Here is a 16,622-nt window from a genome sequence, read left to right as displayed (position 1 = left end):
GTGAGTTTTATTACACTGGATGTTAGAGCTTTACAGAACAGCTTTTTGTTATGGAAGGAGAAGAAATGTCAGCTTGGCCTTCTGCTGAGAGAGATACGTCTTTTAAAGTAAGATTCACTCACTCCTCATGACTCAATCTTCCCAGTCTGAATGGGGGGCAGGGGGCTTAGAGGGGGATGATGAAGCTGGATATGTTTGGGTTTGTCAGATGGGTTCTATTCTGTGGTATTGGGGACCCTCTGAACAGCAGTGCTGTGAAGGACCTGGTACTATAGGCTGGTGCAAAAGCATCCTTTGCTGTGTGTGCTACTGAATAAGCCGGCTCAAAGTGGAGAGTATGTATTTGCAGCCAGGAGAGAATAAGAAGACATGAGAAAAGCATGTGTTTGGCATGTACGTGAAAGGTTTTGCTCATGAGGAGATGCAGAGTTAGGACAGGATCCAGCTGCTTGTAGCTTCACACTGAGCTCACCAGCCACTTGGTCAAGGCTGATTCCTAAGTTTCATGTGTCCAGGTGTAGTTCGGTAGCTGGTAACAGCTTTTTGACACTGAGCTTTACCCAGTTGTGTGGGTGAAATGAATTTCTCACTTAAAAAGGCATGGAGCCTGATTTTTTTGACTGCTTTTGCTTTGCAAAGTACTTGTCATAAGTTGTGTGGATGGCAAGGTGGTTTTGTATTGGTGCCTACCACCACAGGCAGGGTTATGGCCATCACAGCCAGGTGCTGTAATTCAGGTAAGTTGTTCATTAGCTGAAAAGTGCAGTTTTATCTTCAAATGAAAAAAATTGTGACTTTGGCCTAAACTCAACAAAAGAATGAGTTGGAAAGGAGGATTGCTAGAAAAGCCTGTTTTTAGTTGGAGGCAAACTGAACTAAAAGACACTTCATTCATTTAAAAATAAATAAATGAAACATTACACTTCATTTTGGCTTAGGCAAGATGCTTCAATCTGCTCTAAAGGCAATATTTTGTTCCAGAGATAACATTTTGTGGTTTAGGTCAACACAAGGTAATTCCTCCTTTCTCCCCCCTGCTCTTTGATTCAGCTAGTGAATCAAGCAATCAATTATTCAGACAGATCTAATATGCATATGGTAATTGTTTCCACACTTAAATATACCTCTGGACAGGCAATCAAGAGATCTGGATTTTAGTTGCAGTTCTGCTGCTGTGCCTGATGTGACCTTGGGTATTCCCCTGCACTTAGAGTCCTTCTTTTCGAGGGCAGGACAGGTCCACATCTCATAGTGGATTTGCTGCTTATTGGTAATACTAAAATAGCACGGAGGTATTTTTGCTTCCACTGTTAGCAATTAAACATTTAGCTCTCTCTAATGCATGCATTCCTAATTCTCCCAGTGTGAGTTAGTTGTGTTGCCTTATGAAACTCCCTGTAGTTTACTTAGTAGGTCAAAAGGAATTTCAGCTGCTGAAATAGCAACGCTCCCTTAAAACAAAGCCAATTTTCATGAGCAAAGCTAAATCAAAGAAGAAGAGTACAAGTGGGAAGGTTTTTTTTCCTGCCTTTTCTTAAATATTTCACTTTGTAATCAGCTCTCCACAGCCATACATTGCCTGTGATTTCTCTCAAGCGAAAGCTCCACATGTGTTGTTGCAATTTCTAGATGTTAGAAGTAGCTTAAACTACATTGAAGCCTGTTGCATTATGCATTAAAAACTCCCTTATACCTGAAAGCTTGCACCTGGAAACCTCTCACAATGTGGCTTTTGTCAGGCTGCGGCTCTCACCATTTGCCTTGCCTTTTCTTCAGGAAATCTTTTTCCTCTCTGCTTTCTCTGTGCTGGCAGTGGGAGAATCAGCATCAAACCCAGAGGCAGTTTGCTGAATCTGGTAGTTGTGAGGCTGCATCAGTTTCTTCTGGTGTGTTGTGGTTTGAGCTGAATTAGAGTCAGTTTTGCAATTAACTCATTTGCCCTAAGTAACTTCATTCTCTGAAAACCAACTGCGTGTTTTTGAGACTGTGTTCTTCTTCCAAAGTGATATCACTGGGCATTGGTACGCATAAAGACCAATGCTTATTTTTATCCCTATAGTAACCAAGGCCATCCTTGAGCTGGCAGGAGAGGGCTGTACCTGTGAGGAGAGGCAAATAGGGCAGGTGACTGTAAACTGACCACTAGAGTATTCCATCCCATGTACATCATGCTCTGTATAAAACTGAAAGATCACGAGGGTTTTGCTCTCTTCTGTGATGGCTGACATCCAGCGAGGACCTCGTTTACCTAGTTGATCCTGACCTTGGATCCATATGTTCCTGAGTCCAGTTCCTGTATCCAGCTCCCTCCTAGCCATGGACCCATTCCTTCATGTTTGCTCTACAATATTTCACAGAATCACAGAATAACCAGGTTGGAAGAGACCCACCGGATCACCGAGTCCAACCGTTCCTACCAAACACTAAACCATATCCCTCAGCACCTCGTCCACCCGTGCCTTAAACACCTCCAGCGAAGGTGACTCAACCACCTCCCTGGGCAGCCTGTTCCAGTGCCCAATGACCCTTTCTGTAAAGAATTTTTTCCTAACGTCTAGCCTAAACCTCCCCTGGCGGAGCTTGAGGCCATTCCCTCTTGTCCTGTCCCCTGTCACTTGGGAGAAGAGGCCAGCACCCTCCTCTCTACAACCTCCTTTCAGGTAGTTGTAGAGAGCAATGAGGTCACCCCTCAGCCTCCTCTTCTCCAGGCTAAACAACCCCAGCTCTCTCAGCCGCTCCTCATAAGGCCTGTTCTCCAGCCCTTTCACCAGCTTTGTTGCTCTTCTCTGGACTCTCTCCAGAGCCTCAACATCCTTCTTGTGGTGAGGGGCCCAGAACTGAACACAGGATTCGAGGAGCGGTCTCACCAGTGCCGAGTACAGAGGGAGGATAACCTCCCTGGACCTGCTGGTCACGCCGTTTCTGATACAAGCCAAGATGCCATTGGCCTTCTTGGCCACCTGGGCACACTGCTGGCTCATATTCAGTCGCTGTCAACCAACACCCCCAGGTCCCTCTCCTCCAGGCAGCTTTCTAGACAGACTTCTCCCAGTCTGTAGCACTGCACAGGGTTGTTGTGCCCCAAGTGCAGGACCCGGCATTTGGCCTTGTTAAACCTCATGCCATTGGACTCTGCCCAGCGGTCCAGCCTGTTCAGATCCCTTTGCAGAGCCTCCCGACCCTCCAGCAGATCGACACTTCCACCCAGCTTAGTGTCGTCCGCAAACTTGCTAAGGGTGCACTCGATGCCTTCATCCAGGTCATTGATGAAGACATTGAACAGGGCTGGACCCAGCACTGAGCCCTGGGGAACCCCACTTGTCACTGGCCTCCAGCTGGATTTCACACCATTTCCCACCACTCTCTGGGCCCGGCCATCCAACCAGTTTTCCACCCAGGAGAGTGTGCGCCTGTCCAGCCCAGAGGCTGACAGTTTCTCAAGCAGAACGCTGTGAGAAACTGTGTCAAAGGCTTTGCTGAAGTCCAGGAAGATACATCCACAGCCTTTCCCTCATCCAGTAGCCGGGTCACTTTGTCATAGAAGGCGATCAGGTTAGTCTGGCAAGACCTGCCTTTTGTGAACCCATGTTGACTGGGCCTGATCACCCGGTTCTCTTGCATGTGCTTCATGATAGCACTCAAGATCACCTGTTCCATGACTTTCCCTGGCACTGAGGTCAGACTGACAGGCCTGTAGTTTCCTAGGTCCTCCCTGCGGCCCTTTTTGTAGATGGGCACAACATCAGCCAGCCTCCAGTCCAGTGGGACTTCCCCAGTCTTCCAGGACTGTTGGAAGATGATGGAAAGGGGTTTGGCCAGCACATCCGCCAGCTCCTTCAGTACCCTAGGGTGAATCCCGTCCGGCCCCATAGACTTGTGACTGTCCAGTCGGGCTAGCAAGTCTCTGACCACCTCCTCTTGGATCATGGGAGCCTCATTATGCTCCTCTAGCTCCTGGGTTTGTACACAGGCGGAACGACCCTCCTTACGACTAAAGACTGAGGCAAAGAAGGCATTAAGTACCTCAGCCTTTTCCTCATCCCCTGTTACTGTTGTCCCTTCTGTGTCCAATAGGGACTGTATCGTCATCAAGTGGTGGGGGTGCGATCTCATATATTTTATTACTTTCTAATTATTTTTATCATCATTATTATTATCATTTCATTAAAGCTGTAGTTTTAGTTTCCAACCCACAAGCTTTTTTCCTCTCACTTCCCTCTCCCTGAGGGTGGGGCGAGGGGGAAGGGATTTGGGAGTCCAACTGCATGGTTTTAACTGCTGAAATTTAACCGGGCCAGGGCTAAACCATGACATGGTGGCACAGCCCTGCAAGAGGTGTGTTATTGTCCCTCCTTGCCATGTTGGTGTAAGGTTTGAAGTCACTGCAGGGCTGGCAGGAGGGTGTGGGAGCAGTGAATGTCTTGCTGGGGGCATGGGAGTCAGGTGGGAATCTGCCAGGAGCAGAGAGGTTTGGATCCCAGGGTACCTCAAGCCAAAGGAACCTCAGGAGGTCTGTAGTCCGATTTTGTGCTCAGAGCAAGGTCAGCTATGGGGTCACACCAAGTTGCTAAGAACTTCATCCAGTTGGGTCTTAAAAAAACTCCAAGGATGGAGGCTGCACAAACTTGCTGTGCAACCTTTTCCAATGCACAACTGTCTTCATGGGGCAAAGATTTCCCTTATTTCCAGGATCTTCATACAAGTATTGCAAGATCTGCAGGGAATGGCAGGAGGTAGAGCCATAAGCCTTGGTAGTAGATGAGGACTCACCCTTTGGCCTCACCATGGCTTGCCTTTTTCTCTAAGCTTTCTTGCCAATAAACCAGGCTTTCAGGCTGGTGATGTCTGGCCAAGCCAGGTGAGACCTTCAGGTTGTAGTTCTGCATGGATGAGTATGTTTTTCATCTGTTGTGAGGAAAGAGTGTGTCTTTTCAGCTGCAGTCTGCTATTTCAGAGGTAGTAGAACCTTTTGTTCACATAGAACTTTTGGTATGTGGTGAGGTCTCCTGAAGCCTAAAACACCCTGAGGCTGTGCTAGAGCTGTGCCGGGTGTAAAGCCCCATGGAGCCAGGAGGACAACAGCATCCCACGGGGTTGCAGAAGAGCAGAGGAGTGTTGGGATGGTGGGCAGTAGCAGAACTGGCTTCTGCTCCTTGTCTTCCAGAGCCTGGGGCGCAACATTTAGCTGTTCTCTCCTAGCCCTTTCCCCAGCTTGCATTTCTCTGTCTCACACCGTTTGTTTAATTAGTTTGTCAGCCACTGTCATCATAGCAGGAGCCTGCAGACCCAGCAGAGCGTAGCTCTCATTGCAGCTACCGTAGCTGGGCTCTGCTGTAACACGAGTGATAGCTTAATAAACTGCAGCATTGCAGACTAAATATCTTGGCACTGGTTGCAGCTTCTTATTTTAAGAAGTAAGTGAGAGAAAAAAAGAAAGGCAAGATTATGGCTCTACCTTTAATACCAGAGACTTGAGTAAAAATGTCTAATCATCAAGGTAAGAAAAAATAGATCGAAGTTTGATCTACTATTTGTCAATAGCTGGAACTTGGTTTTCTGTTCTGGTTCCAGCCTTGAGTCTTGAAGTGCAGAATTATTTCTGGATAGCCTGAGTACCAGTGAGTGATTTGTGGGGAGAAATTCAAACTGTGCAAAGACAAATGAAACCTGAATCAAACCAGTTAAATTAACTCTGCATCTTGGAAAAGACTGAACAGCTCTCTTATTTAGAGGCCTCTGATGAGTTTCATTTTCCTGTCAGCATCATTTTAAAACCTCACTGCAGTCCTAGGTAATGAGAGTGGCTCTTTTTCACTTTGAGTGTTGGCTCCCTGCAGACAAGGCAGCCTTTGGTTGCCTCAGGTGGTCTATCAGAGGCTATCTGCTCAGCCATCCTGCCATCCAGGATCCTCCAGCCCACAGTCTGACCTGAAAATTGGGGCAGTATTAATTTTAGGACCTGTCTGTGAGTTGTGAACATGTGAGCCTAGCCTGGTGTCAGGTTAGTGAAAGCTCTTAATGAAAGAGTGGTGACTGAATCCACCTCTACCCCCAAGGACTTCCAGCAGGCAGGGTATGGGCTCTGAGCCACTGTATAAGCATTTGCTGCCTTTTCCCCCTAAGCATCATTCATGGCCACATGCCCCTGTTCATGGCTCTTCCATCTGAACCTGAGGGACTCATTTCACCTACTTCACTTATCTAAAGCTTAATATTGAGCTGAGAGGATCGCCCCTGTAACTTGCAGGGGTGTAGTTACTCTGAAGGGAGTCTGAGCCTGCTGGTCCTATTCACCTTGCATAGCTGCCATTCATTTCTCCCAAGATACATCCTCAGGTGTCTGCAGTAGGTGAAATGAAGTCCAGACTTTCAAATCTAATTCTCTCACCAACACTGAAGTAGCAGCAGCTTATAAAGGCCATGGTAATCTGATTTAACTCTCTTCAGCTGGTGGTTGGAAAGACAAAAGACAAGGGAGGTTCTCTTTATCCATGAGGATGTGAAATTTCATTTGTGACTGACGGTGCTCTTAATCCCGCCTTTCTATTGATGAAGAATCTCTGGGTGCCTCAGCTGTTTCTCACTTTCCTTAGGCAGCAATTGACCTTATTTCAGCTTCGCATCAAAATTCACTGGCAATCAAGGTGCTATTGATTTAAACCTAATGGCCAGCCACTCATGAATTTCACCTGGAAAAGAAAAATCAATGCCATATTATTATTATTATTGTTGAGACATTCTAATGAAAAGGCGTAAGACTCTAGCCAGCTCCTTACCATTAAGCAATACAGTTGCAGGGCTGAAAACATTGGGTCAGGCTCTGGTAAAGAAGGCCAGCCAGCTACAGACTGGAATAGCTCTAGGCTTAAACAGTTTTCCTTGAGTGCACACTGCCATCCACATCTCTCTTTGCTGACCTTCCCTCAGGCGTGCAAGTTGCACTCCTGTGTTAGACCCCAACGAGTGTGTCTTGAGCAACGCACTAGCCCTATTACTGTTTGGGAAGGATGCTCCCTGCCTGTCCTTGCTGAATTTCAGATGTTTTCTTTCCTCCCTCCTCCATCCCAAGGGGTAGGTTTCAGTCAGAATCTGCAAGATTGTTTTACAAGACTGGTTTAAATGCACTGGTAGGCACTGGCCAGGTAGATGCTTAGATCTACATTAGGCCTGAGCAACACCACAGGCTCCCCCTTATCTAGTACATGATGCATACCAGGATCCATCTGTTGCCCATAGGATGAATAGTTTGACATTAATGTGTCCATGCTGCTAAATTCTCTTATGTGCCAAAATAATGCAGGCTTCTCAGAAGCATGCATGGCACTTATTTAGTGCAGCGTAGGTATCATCTGGGAGAGGACACAGGCTGAAGCCAGGCTATGGGGTGTGCTTAATGCTTTGCTGATGTGCGTGATTATGGAGAATGCTTGAGCCTATAATGAGGTTGTTCTCAGTTCCTTGGGATGGTAGAGATATCAGCCATATTGTACCAAAGCCACCATAACAAGTCCTGGTTTAGGTCTTTAGCAGAACCTTGTCTGTTGGGACTCCACATACTTTAGTGCCAAATCACTTTTTTCAAATGTTGTTCAGTCTCGGGATTCCTTTTAATCAGCCTTTTGCAAAAGGACCATCATGTAGGCTGATGTTTAGAAGCAAGGAGTGACACGGGGCAGTCCAGATGCCTGACAACACCTGCATCCCAGTGGGAGATCTCATTGCATTCTACAGCTTCCTCACAAGGGAAGGAGGAGGAGCAGGTGCTGATCTCCTCTCTCTGGCCGCCAGTTATAGGACTCAAGGGAATTGCAGGAAGATGTCCCAGGGGAGGGTCAGGCTGGGTATTAGGAAAAGATTTTCCACCCAGAGAGTGGTGGAGGACTGGAACAGCTCCCCAGGGAAGCAGTCATGGCGCCAAACCTGATGATAGTGCAGAAGCATTTGGCCAACATCCTCAGACACACAGTGTGAACATTGGAGTTGTCCTATGCAGAGACAGGAGTTGGACTTGAAGATCCTTGTGGATCTCCTCCAACTCAGGACATTCTATGATTCTATGAAGTTCTCCTGGGTCTCAGGTCTCTTAGGCATACTAGAACATTTTCCCTCGTGGCCTCTTCTTAATTTTTTCCTCTTGTTCCTGAAGAGCATGAGAAGAACTGGAGGATAGTTTTCATTATTTCTCACGATTTTGGAGAGTCTCTGTAAAAATAAACATTAAGGAGATGGATGACCACCTAAAACTGCATAGGAACATGTACTGATCTGCATACCAGCTACCTTTGGTGTCACTGTGCTTACAGAGCCTCATTTGCACCCACTGAAAGCAAGCATTTTCCATGAAGACAATATTGCTGTCAGAGGAAGTGTTTCCAGAGGCAAGTGCAGAGACAATGTGAAGGGAGTCTGACAGTGCAGCTCGAAGACACGAGATAAAGCTGCCTTAAAATGGCATTTTGCTGCAGGCTGCTTAAGCCAAATAATACCCATTTGTTCGAATGATGTGACCGCATGAAGGTGCAAGGCCTGACCCAAGCTTTGCTACAGCCATTGATGCTGTGGACAACTATTGACCTCTTCATCCAGTTTCCTGGGTTGGGATTTGTTTGATTTGCACACCTTCTTCCAACTTCTACTACATCTGTGGCATATTTCTGCTGCCTACCTCAGTTTGCTTGGACAAATGGCAGGGCTAATAAAGCTTCTGAGATGGTTTACAGTTTTGGGTGAAGTCTCTCGGGCTTCAGTGGGGTTGCTGGTTCGTGTCCCATGTCAGGGAGCCTTGCATTTTTCCAAGCCAGCTGAGGGGCAGCTGAGTAAAGTATCCTGACAACTTACTCTTCAATTGCTGAGTTTTTCTCAGCTTCTGCCTGTGGTGATGTACTTTCATCTTGTTTCTTTGGCAGGGCTGAAGGAAGAAGGGCAACCTGTTTGAGACACGGCAGAATGATCTAAACAAGTGTCCCACCCAGACTGGGTAAAGCATGGGGCGTTCCCCAACTGAGGTTGTAACGGGGTCCCATCCAGCCTCTGAAGCCTCCTAAACAGCAAAATTAGGACAGCTTAGCCCACAGCAGGTCTTGCAAGTTGCTGGCTCAGTGGGGAGCAGTGGATGGAAGACTCGTGCTGCAAGGACTAGTCCTAAGGCATATGTGTGGCATGTTGGCCTCCCAACCTACTCTTACCTGCTGAACTTCACTTTCTTCCTCCAAAACCATCTCCAGCTCACACCAACATGTCTCTGCTGACAAAGGCTGCTGTTGCCCTGCTGGGAGCAGGGAGAGAGCATGGTCCTCTGTCTGTTTAGCCAAGGCATAGCTGTACATGGAAATGAGCTTTCCTTGGAAAGGCAGGGCATCCAATCTCACTCTTATCTGCTGCAAGGGGATTGAGGGCTTTGGGATTAATCGTTCAGTGAAAGCGAGTCCAAGCTAATCTGCGAATTGGTTTAATTTTGCCAGCAGGTTCCCCAGGGTTCAGCTGAGAGCTGTGTTGTGCGAATTCCAAGGGATCCTTCTGTGGTGTGTTTTCACTTGGGTGGTTTTCCTGGCAGTTCACTTAGGACAAGTGCTGAACTGTTTTATAACACAGTAACACGGATTTTCTACATGTTAAACCAGATGCTGTGAATGCAAACATTGCATTAGTTAAGCAATCGTTAATTTCTTTTGTACGCCAAATAAGTTTCTTGCCTCATTTGCCATATAAGAACAGTAAACCCACTCTTAGCAATGGTTTAAATCTCTTGCAAGCCCAAAGGAAGACTGCAGATACTATGGAAGTGTGGAGTTATTTAAAAGAAATAAAATCAGGCATTTGCTAGCCATTGCTCTGTTAAAGGATCTCTGATATAAAAGGGAAATAGAGAGAAAGCATAAAGTGAAAATAATATACATGTATGTGTTTGTATGTGGAATTCTTGTTTTCTTCTAGGCAGCACACCCAGGATAGGTAATTCTGTCATAAGAATTTGGCCTTAGAAGATTTAATATGACACTTTTAAAGCCAGGAACATTTTTGTGATTTCTATGGTCAGGCACAGAAAAAAACCCTGAGCTCGTTATTGCTGCAGCAGACAGATACATAATTCAAAAAGCGTTTTCCTTTGGCTGCACCTGAGCAGGACTGGTGTCCTGGTGAGAAAGCATTTGGGCTGGATAAAGGTACTTTTAGCGTTCTGAACTATCCCTTTGATTTCTCGCACCTTAGTGCAGCCCACATGGAACAGAGCCAGGCTGGTGGTCTGATGAGACAAAGGACGGTTGTCATTACAGTGCAAAAGGAGACAACCAGCTCCTGAGGCTCAAGCAACTGTTGCCTCTGTGTCTTCCAGGTGAATCTGGATGGGGATTGTTACACTGACAAGCCCCATCACAGCTATTTAATCTGTCACCCTGGAGCAGTCTCATAGGTATTGGAAGTACTAGGGCTGGGGATTTCAGACCCTGTCCAGAGGAGTTTAAATTCCTCTGGGTCAAATCCAATCTTACCTTCAGGTGGTGTTTCTTCAGCTGATTTGAAGAGCAGTGCCTGATTCTTTCCCTTCAGCTGGGTTTTCAAAGGGTAGTAAAGCACTGGTGAAGTGCAAAGGGTAACTGCAGGGACTGATGGCTGAACACGCTAGCCTGTCCCCCATAACAGCAGATTTCTGAGAACTGAATATTGTTCTTTTATCTCTTATTCTTGGTTTTTTTTCCCAATTTCTTTTATCGGACCCTTTAGAAGAAAGGGATGATGTCCTGAGAATGACAGTGGTATACCTGTGGGACGATGGAGAAGGCATCATAGGCCTTTTCTGATGAGGCCCACAATTACCGAGAAGTAATCTGTCACCACATATTGTCATCTGCTTCTGTTTACCCCCTGGATTTGGGTGGGGGGGTTGCCTCTCCAAGTGGGGATATATTTGGAGAGATGTGGCAATGTGTGCACATATGAGGTCCCGCACCAAAAAAAAAAAAAAATTAAAAATGAGGCCATAACTTTTTTATTTAACAAATTAAGATGATCAACCATGATCCCCTTCAAAACAGTTCCCTTCGGAGTTGACACAAGGCTGCACACAATGCTGCTAATGTTCGAAGCAATTCTGCAGATCATTTTCTGAAAGGCTGTTGAGAATCTTCATCGGTTTTGCTTACACGCCTTCCACAAATAAAAATAGAGTTCCTTTGAGCACTGACTTTATCTTTTGAATCTCTTCATCATGATCTTCAATCAATAATAGAAAAATTTCTGATGCTGATTTTTTCAGTTTCACAAGAAACTTGCTGTTTCACTGTCTGCTCTTGGGCACCAACATTTGCAGACTGAGGGTAAGAAAGCATCTCTATTTGAACACCTGTCCACTTGTACTGTGTGAAGCAATCAAGCTGAGCCTTGTCTCACTGTGACAGGTTAGAACATGTTCTATAACCACCTCTTTGCCTCTCCACTCCTACTTTTGGTTCCCAAGCTACAGGGTTAGTCTCATCATTTTTTGTGTCAGACCTTGTATGTGGGACTGTATTTCCTTTTGAGGGATACCAAAGACAAGCTGATTTGGGTGCTTAGATATGTAATCTGTTGCCAATGTCCTCACTTTGGTATCTGTTTCCTTTCTTCATCAGGAAAATGGGACTGACTACGCTAGTGTGACCTGCCTCTAAGGTGCAACAAAATAAACACCACCTGTCCCACTTCCTCAGACACCTCCCAGCATGGATGGCTTGGTTGAGCAGAACAGTGTGCTAATGCACAGTAAGATTGCTGAAGCTGGGAAAAGGAATGGTTTAATTAATACAAGGAACTTAGTAGCAGAAAGCCGAGATGGTCTGGTCTCTGTGTACCCAACCCCCCAGTATCAGAGCCACCGAGCAGGGAGCCTTTCTTCTCCAAGCTGCCGGGAGAATGGCAGGAATGACCCCGTGCAGCAGCTTCTGGACCCCAACATGCTGCAGCAGACAGTGGAGTCTCACTACCGACCCAACATCATCCTCTACTCGGAGAACGTGCTGCGTTCATGGGGTGAGAGCATCGGCTCAGAGTGCTGCGAAACCACCTTCATTGAGGATCGATCCCCTACCAAAGACAGCCTGGAGTACCCAGACAGCAAGTTCATTGATCTCTCAGCAGATGACATCAAGATTCACACCCTCTCCTATGATGTGGAGGAAGAGGAGGATTTCCAGGAGCTAGAGGTCAGATATTGTTTGGGATATGTGGGGAAGGCTTAGGGGGAGTGGGTAATATTTGGGGTTCAGTGGACAGCCTCCAAGAACTGGTATGCAAGGGATTAGCTGCTTTGGAAGCTGATTTGCACAGGATCAGCTCTATTGTTCTCTCCTTTGGCCAGGACATTGAGCACTCATCTTTGTTGTCTGGGTCAAGTCCCAACTCTGTGGTATTAATGGTAAAATTGCTACTGGCCAGAATGGGGATCAGCATCTCCTTCCTGCTTCTGAATGGGCTGGTCAGAAACTGAAGACAACTAATGTTCTTAAATGCTGTGTAAGGTTGGGGTCAAGAGTATCTGTCCACATACATGGAACTTGTCTTACTCATCAGGACAACATCACCTCTTACTTTATCCTGGATTGAAAAGAGCATAAAGCAGATTGTTTTGCATTCAGGCTCAAATGCAAAACATTTCCGTGTCTGAACGGACACAAACCCAAAAGTCTTTGGATTTCAAGCTGCAATGAATCCACTCTCTCTGAAACAAAAGATTTTTTTCTGATGGTGTGAAACACTTCATTAGATTCTAAATATTATTATTTTTTTAGATTCTTGTGCTTCGTTGTTTGCTCGCAGACAGTAAGAGGTTTCATTCTACAAATGGGACAGACTATGGAAATCAACTTCATTCTTTCTTAAATGATGCAATTTTTTACTTAAGAAAACTCTTTTTGTTTTCATCTGAAGCCAGCTGCCCCAGTGCAGCACAGATTATGTTTGCCAGTGTGCATGGGAATGGAGGGGATGCATAATGCTGTTGATCCCAAAACTTGGACACAGATTCCTAACCTAGCAAAGCCCATTTGGCTGTCTGAAACAAAGGCGTACCTTCCACTCAAATATTGAACGTGTGATCAAAAACCTATTTTTTTGTGTTTCTCTGTTGCAAGAGTTTTCTCCACTGAGACCTAACAAGTCCTAAAACTTCTCTTTTCACCTCTTGTAGCACCAGTGTCTCACCCTGTGGTCAGCAACCCATCAAGGGCCCAACTTCTCCGTTACTCTCTTTTTTTTCTCTATTGATAATGTAGGGAGATATTGAAAAGGTAGGGGGAGAGAAGTGTTTTTCCCGGTGAGTGCCAGTAATGCCATATTAAATGCTGCTGCAGTGAGACAAGAAGTTTCTCTCTGAGGGGTTGGGAGGTTGTTAAACTCAAATCACACCCTGCTACATCATCTCAAAATTGGCTGTAGGAAGTCTTGTTTTCATAGTCTCTAGTTGCTGCCTTTTTGCTCTAGTTTCTCTCATGCAGCCATGAATCGAATGACTGGAGCAGGTGTGTAACTGCCTAATGGTGGTATTGACATATCTGCCCTGATGTTTAGGCAAGCAAAGCAAAATGTCTCCCTCTTGTCAATCCAAATCCAGCAAGACCTTGTTTAGTCAATTGTTGGAGGACAGGCTAAAAATGGCCGGGAAAATATACAGGACAAGGAAAAAATGTTTTGTACTCAATATATTTTCCCTTGTTTTGGTGGGATATCTGAGGTACCTTTGCAATGTTGGTCCCTAGATCAGGGCATCTCTTCAAAGTGGTACCATGGAAGCTTGACTGGCTTTTCATGGAGAGAAGGTGTTTCTAGAAAATTACTGGTAATACTGAAGGTCCGGAGAAAGTGGCTTCATAGAATGGTTTGGGTTAGAAGGGACCTTAAAGGTCATCCCGTTCCTACCCCCCTGCCATGGACAGGGACACCTTCCACTACATCAGGTTGCTCAAAGTCTCAGCCAGCCTGGCCTGGAACACCTCCAGGGATGGGGTGTTCACCACTTCTCTGGGCAACATGTGCTAGTGCCCTCACAGGAAAATATTTCCTCCTAATAGCTCATCTAAATCTCCTCTCTTTCAGCTTAAAAACACTCCCCCTCATCCTATCCCTGCACTCCGTGATAAAGAGCCCACACACAGCTTTCCTGGAGCCCCTTTCAGTACTGGAAAGCTGCTATAAGGCATCCCTGGATCCTTCTCTTCTCAGGGTGAACAAGCCCAACTCTCGCAGCCTGTCCTCATATGAGAGGTGCTCCGGTCCCGGATCATCCTAGTGGCCAGAGACTACTAGCAGTTCCTCACGTTCTGATGTAATGTTATTCAGATTGCCTACAAAAATCATAATTACCTGGAAGGAAAAACATTTCTGAAACAGCTCTCATTAGCATACACATCCCCACTTCACTCCAGCAATTATTGGGCATGAAAGCAGAGCCTGTACATTCTCTCAAAGCTTTAAACTTCTCTTTTTGGTGCCACCCCTGAAATCAAGTGGTTCCCTAGTTTGGCATCTCTGGAACGCTTATAAATAACTTATAAATTCTTTACGCCACAACTAATGGACAGACAAGTTGTCAATTTGGCAGCAGTGAAATATTGCAGGAGTTGCAGGCTGAAATACCCTCCTGTTAGAGTTCATGTGTGAATGCAGCACCATCTTTTATCCTGAAACATCATTTGTCATATTACACTCCTGCTCGTTTTCCTCCAAAACCCCTAGATAGATGGCTTATTTAGAGAAACCCAAGCTATTGATGGCAGCAAATTGAATTATTCATGTGTCTCATAAAAGAATACTTCTGAGCTCTCTCTTAACCCCTCTTTTTTTTTTTCCCCAGCAACATCTGAAACAGTCTGTGAAAATGAAATAAATAGAATGTTCCAGGGAGCTAAAGAAGAAAGGAAAGGTAGAGCTTTCAAGCTAAACCTTCTTTCTTTTTTCCCTTCTACAAATTGCTGGATGCTGCTGTGAAATTCATCCCTTTGACATGAGCATAAAAGTGTAGAGACAGAAGGTGGATCCTAAGCCATGCTGCGTTTGTCTAACCCTTCTTCTCAACATTGCCAAGCACCTCCTGGCCATGTTCAATGGGTTTTTGAGCAACCTGATCCTGTGGAAGGTGTCCCTCCCAATGACAGGGGCATTGGAACTGGGTGATCTTCATGGTCCCTTTCAACCCAAACCATCTTATGACTCCATGAGAAAGACCTGGAAGGGGTTTATGCACATCAACATGCATGTTATCTCTCTATGAGGCTAGCTTAAACAGGCTTGGAAGGTCTTGCATTGTATAGGAAGAGCTGAACTGCTGTCTCTTGACCCTCCCTTGGGGGTAGGTATCCAGAAAGCATGTTTGGACAAACCCTGGGTGGCTGAGCGTGGTGAGGTTTCCCATCCAGAGAGCTTTGCAGCCTGGGTGAAGAGCCAGTCTAGTGCAGATGTGGGAGGCTGTAGCGTGGACGACATCTGAGGCACATCTTACATGCTTTAGGGACTTACTTTTATGGCGATTTCCCATCAGGGTCTTGTTTTCACTAATGGATTCAGTGGTCATTGAAGCACTCTTGTGAGATGGGAAAATAGTGTTTTCTTCATTCTGCACATGGGAAACTGAAGAAAATTGTGCAATAACTGTCTTGCCTAAGCTCACACAGGGATGTGTCGTGGATCTGGGAATGCTATTTTGGTTTCTTTTGTCCTGTGACACATGCTCAGAAGAACACGGGGACATGGGATAAGGTCACAGGGAAAGATGGAGGCATTTGTGCTCATTGTCAGTGCTGTGAAGTCGCATTGAACAGTGTGCAGGGCAAGCCAATAAATCAAAGAAATGATGGGTAACTTAAAGACCAGTTTTGAGAAGAAGAAAGAGTGCTGCAGCATAGAATTGTAGACTAATTTGGGTTGGAAGGGACCCTAAAGGTCATTCAGTTCCAACCCCCCTGCTAAGGGCAGGGGTGCTTTCGACTGCATCAGTTTGCTCAAGACCTCGTCCAATGTGGCCTTGAAAGCCTCCAGGAATGGGGCATTTATGACTTCCTTGGGCAACCTGTGCCAGTGCCTTCCCCAGCTTCACAGGAAAACATATCTTCCCAATATCTCATCTAAATCTCCTCTCTTTCTGCTTAAAATGGTTCCCCCTTCTTCTGTCCCTGCACCCCTTCCTAAAGAGCCCAGCTTTCCTGTAGCCCCTTTTCAGTACTGGAAGGCTGCTCTAAGGTGTCCATGGGAGGTTTGCTGCTGTATTGAATCTCTGAGGAACCCAATTTTTTATGGGTGGGCTAAGGATATATTTAAGATAGAAAATGATCAAGAGGAAGTAGCAGCCTCCTTACAAGGAGGAACGAAAAGGGTTGGGACTCTACATTTTGTAGAGAAGGCAGCTAATGAGTACGTGAGCCAGGTGCACAAGATCATGAAGGATGAGGTGAATGCAGATCCGCTGTTTGCCAAACCTGCAATATTAGAAGCAGAGGACACCTGAGGGAACTCCTAAGACTCTGGCTTAATGCAGATAACAGAAAATCATTCTTCACATACCGGGTAGTGACTGCTTGGTGACTTGCTGCCATAAGAGGTTATGCAAAGGCAGAGCATGGGGCTCAATGGACCACTGGTTTGACTCCACAGGACAC

General features: G+C 45.8%; 1 protein-coding gene across 3 annotated transcripts in view; it reads left to right on the top strand.

Annotated features, from left to right (window-relative positions):
* The window catches only part of SYNDIG1 (synapse differentiation inducing 1), a 103,191-nt gene that overhangs the window by 5,393 nt on the left and 81,176 nt on the right, over window positions 1-16,622 (top strand). For all 3 annotated transcript variants that reach the window (XM_069850375.1, XM_069850373.1, XM_069850374.1), the window contains exon 2: window positions 11,610-12,179. In XM_069850375.1, the coding sequence (XP_069706476.1) occupies window positions 11,700-12,179 (480 nt within the window). In that variant the 5' untranslated portion in view covers window positions 11,610-11,699. The remainder of the gene's footprint in view (window positions 1-11,609; window positions 12,180-16,622) is intronic.

The sequence above is a fragment of the Phaenicophaeus curvirostris genome, chromosome 2 (assembly GCF_032191515.1).
Source record: "Phaenicophaeus curvirostris isolate KB17595 chromosome 2, BPBGC_Pcur_1.0, whole genome shotgun sequence".
Lineage (NCBI taxonomy): Eukaryota > Metazoa > Chordata > Aves > Cuculiformes > Cuculidae > Phaenicophaeus > Phaenicophaeus curvirostris.
The sequence above is the reverse complement of the archived record's forward strand: the minus strand, read 5'-3'. Positions and strand labels throughout refer to the sequence as shown.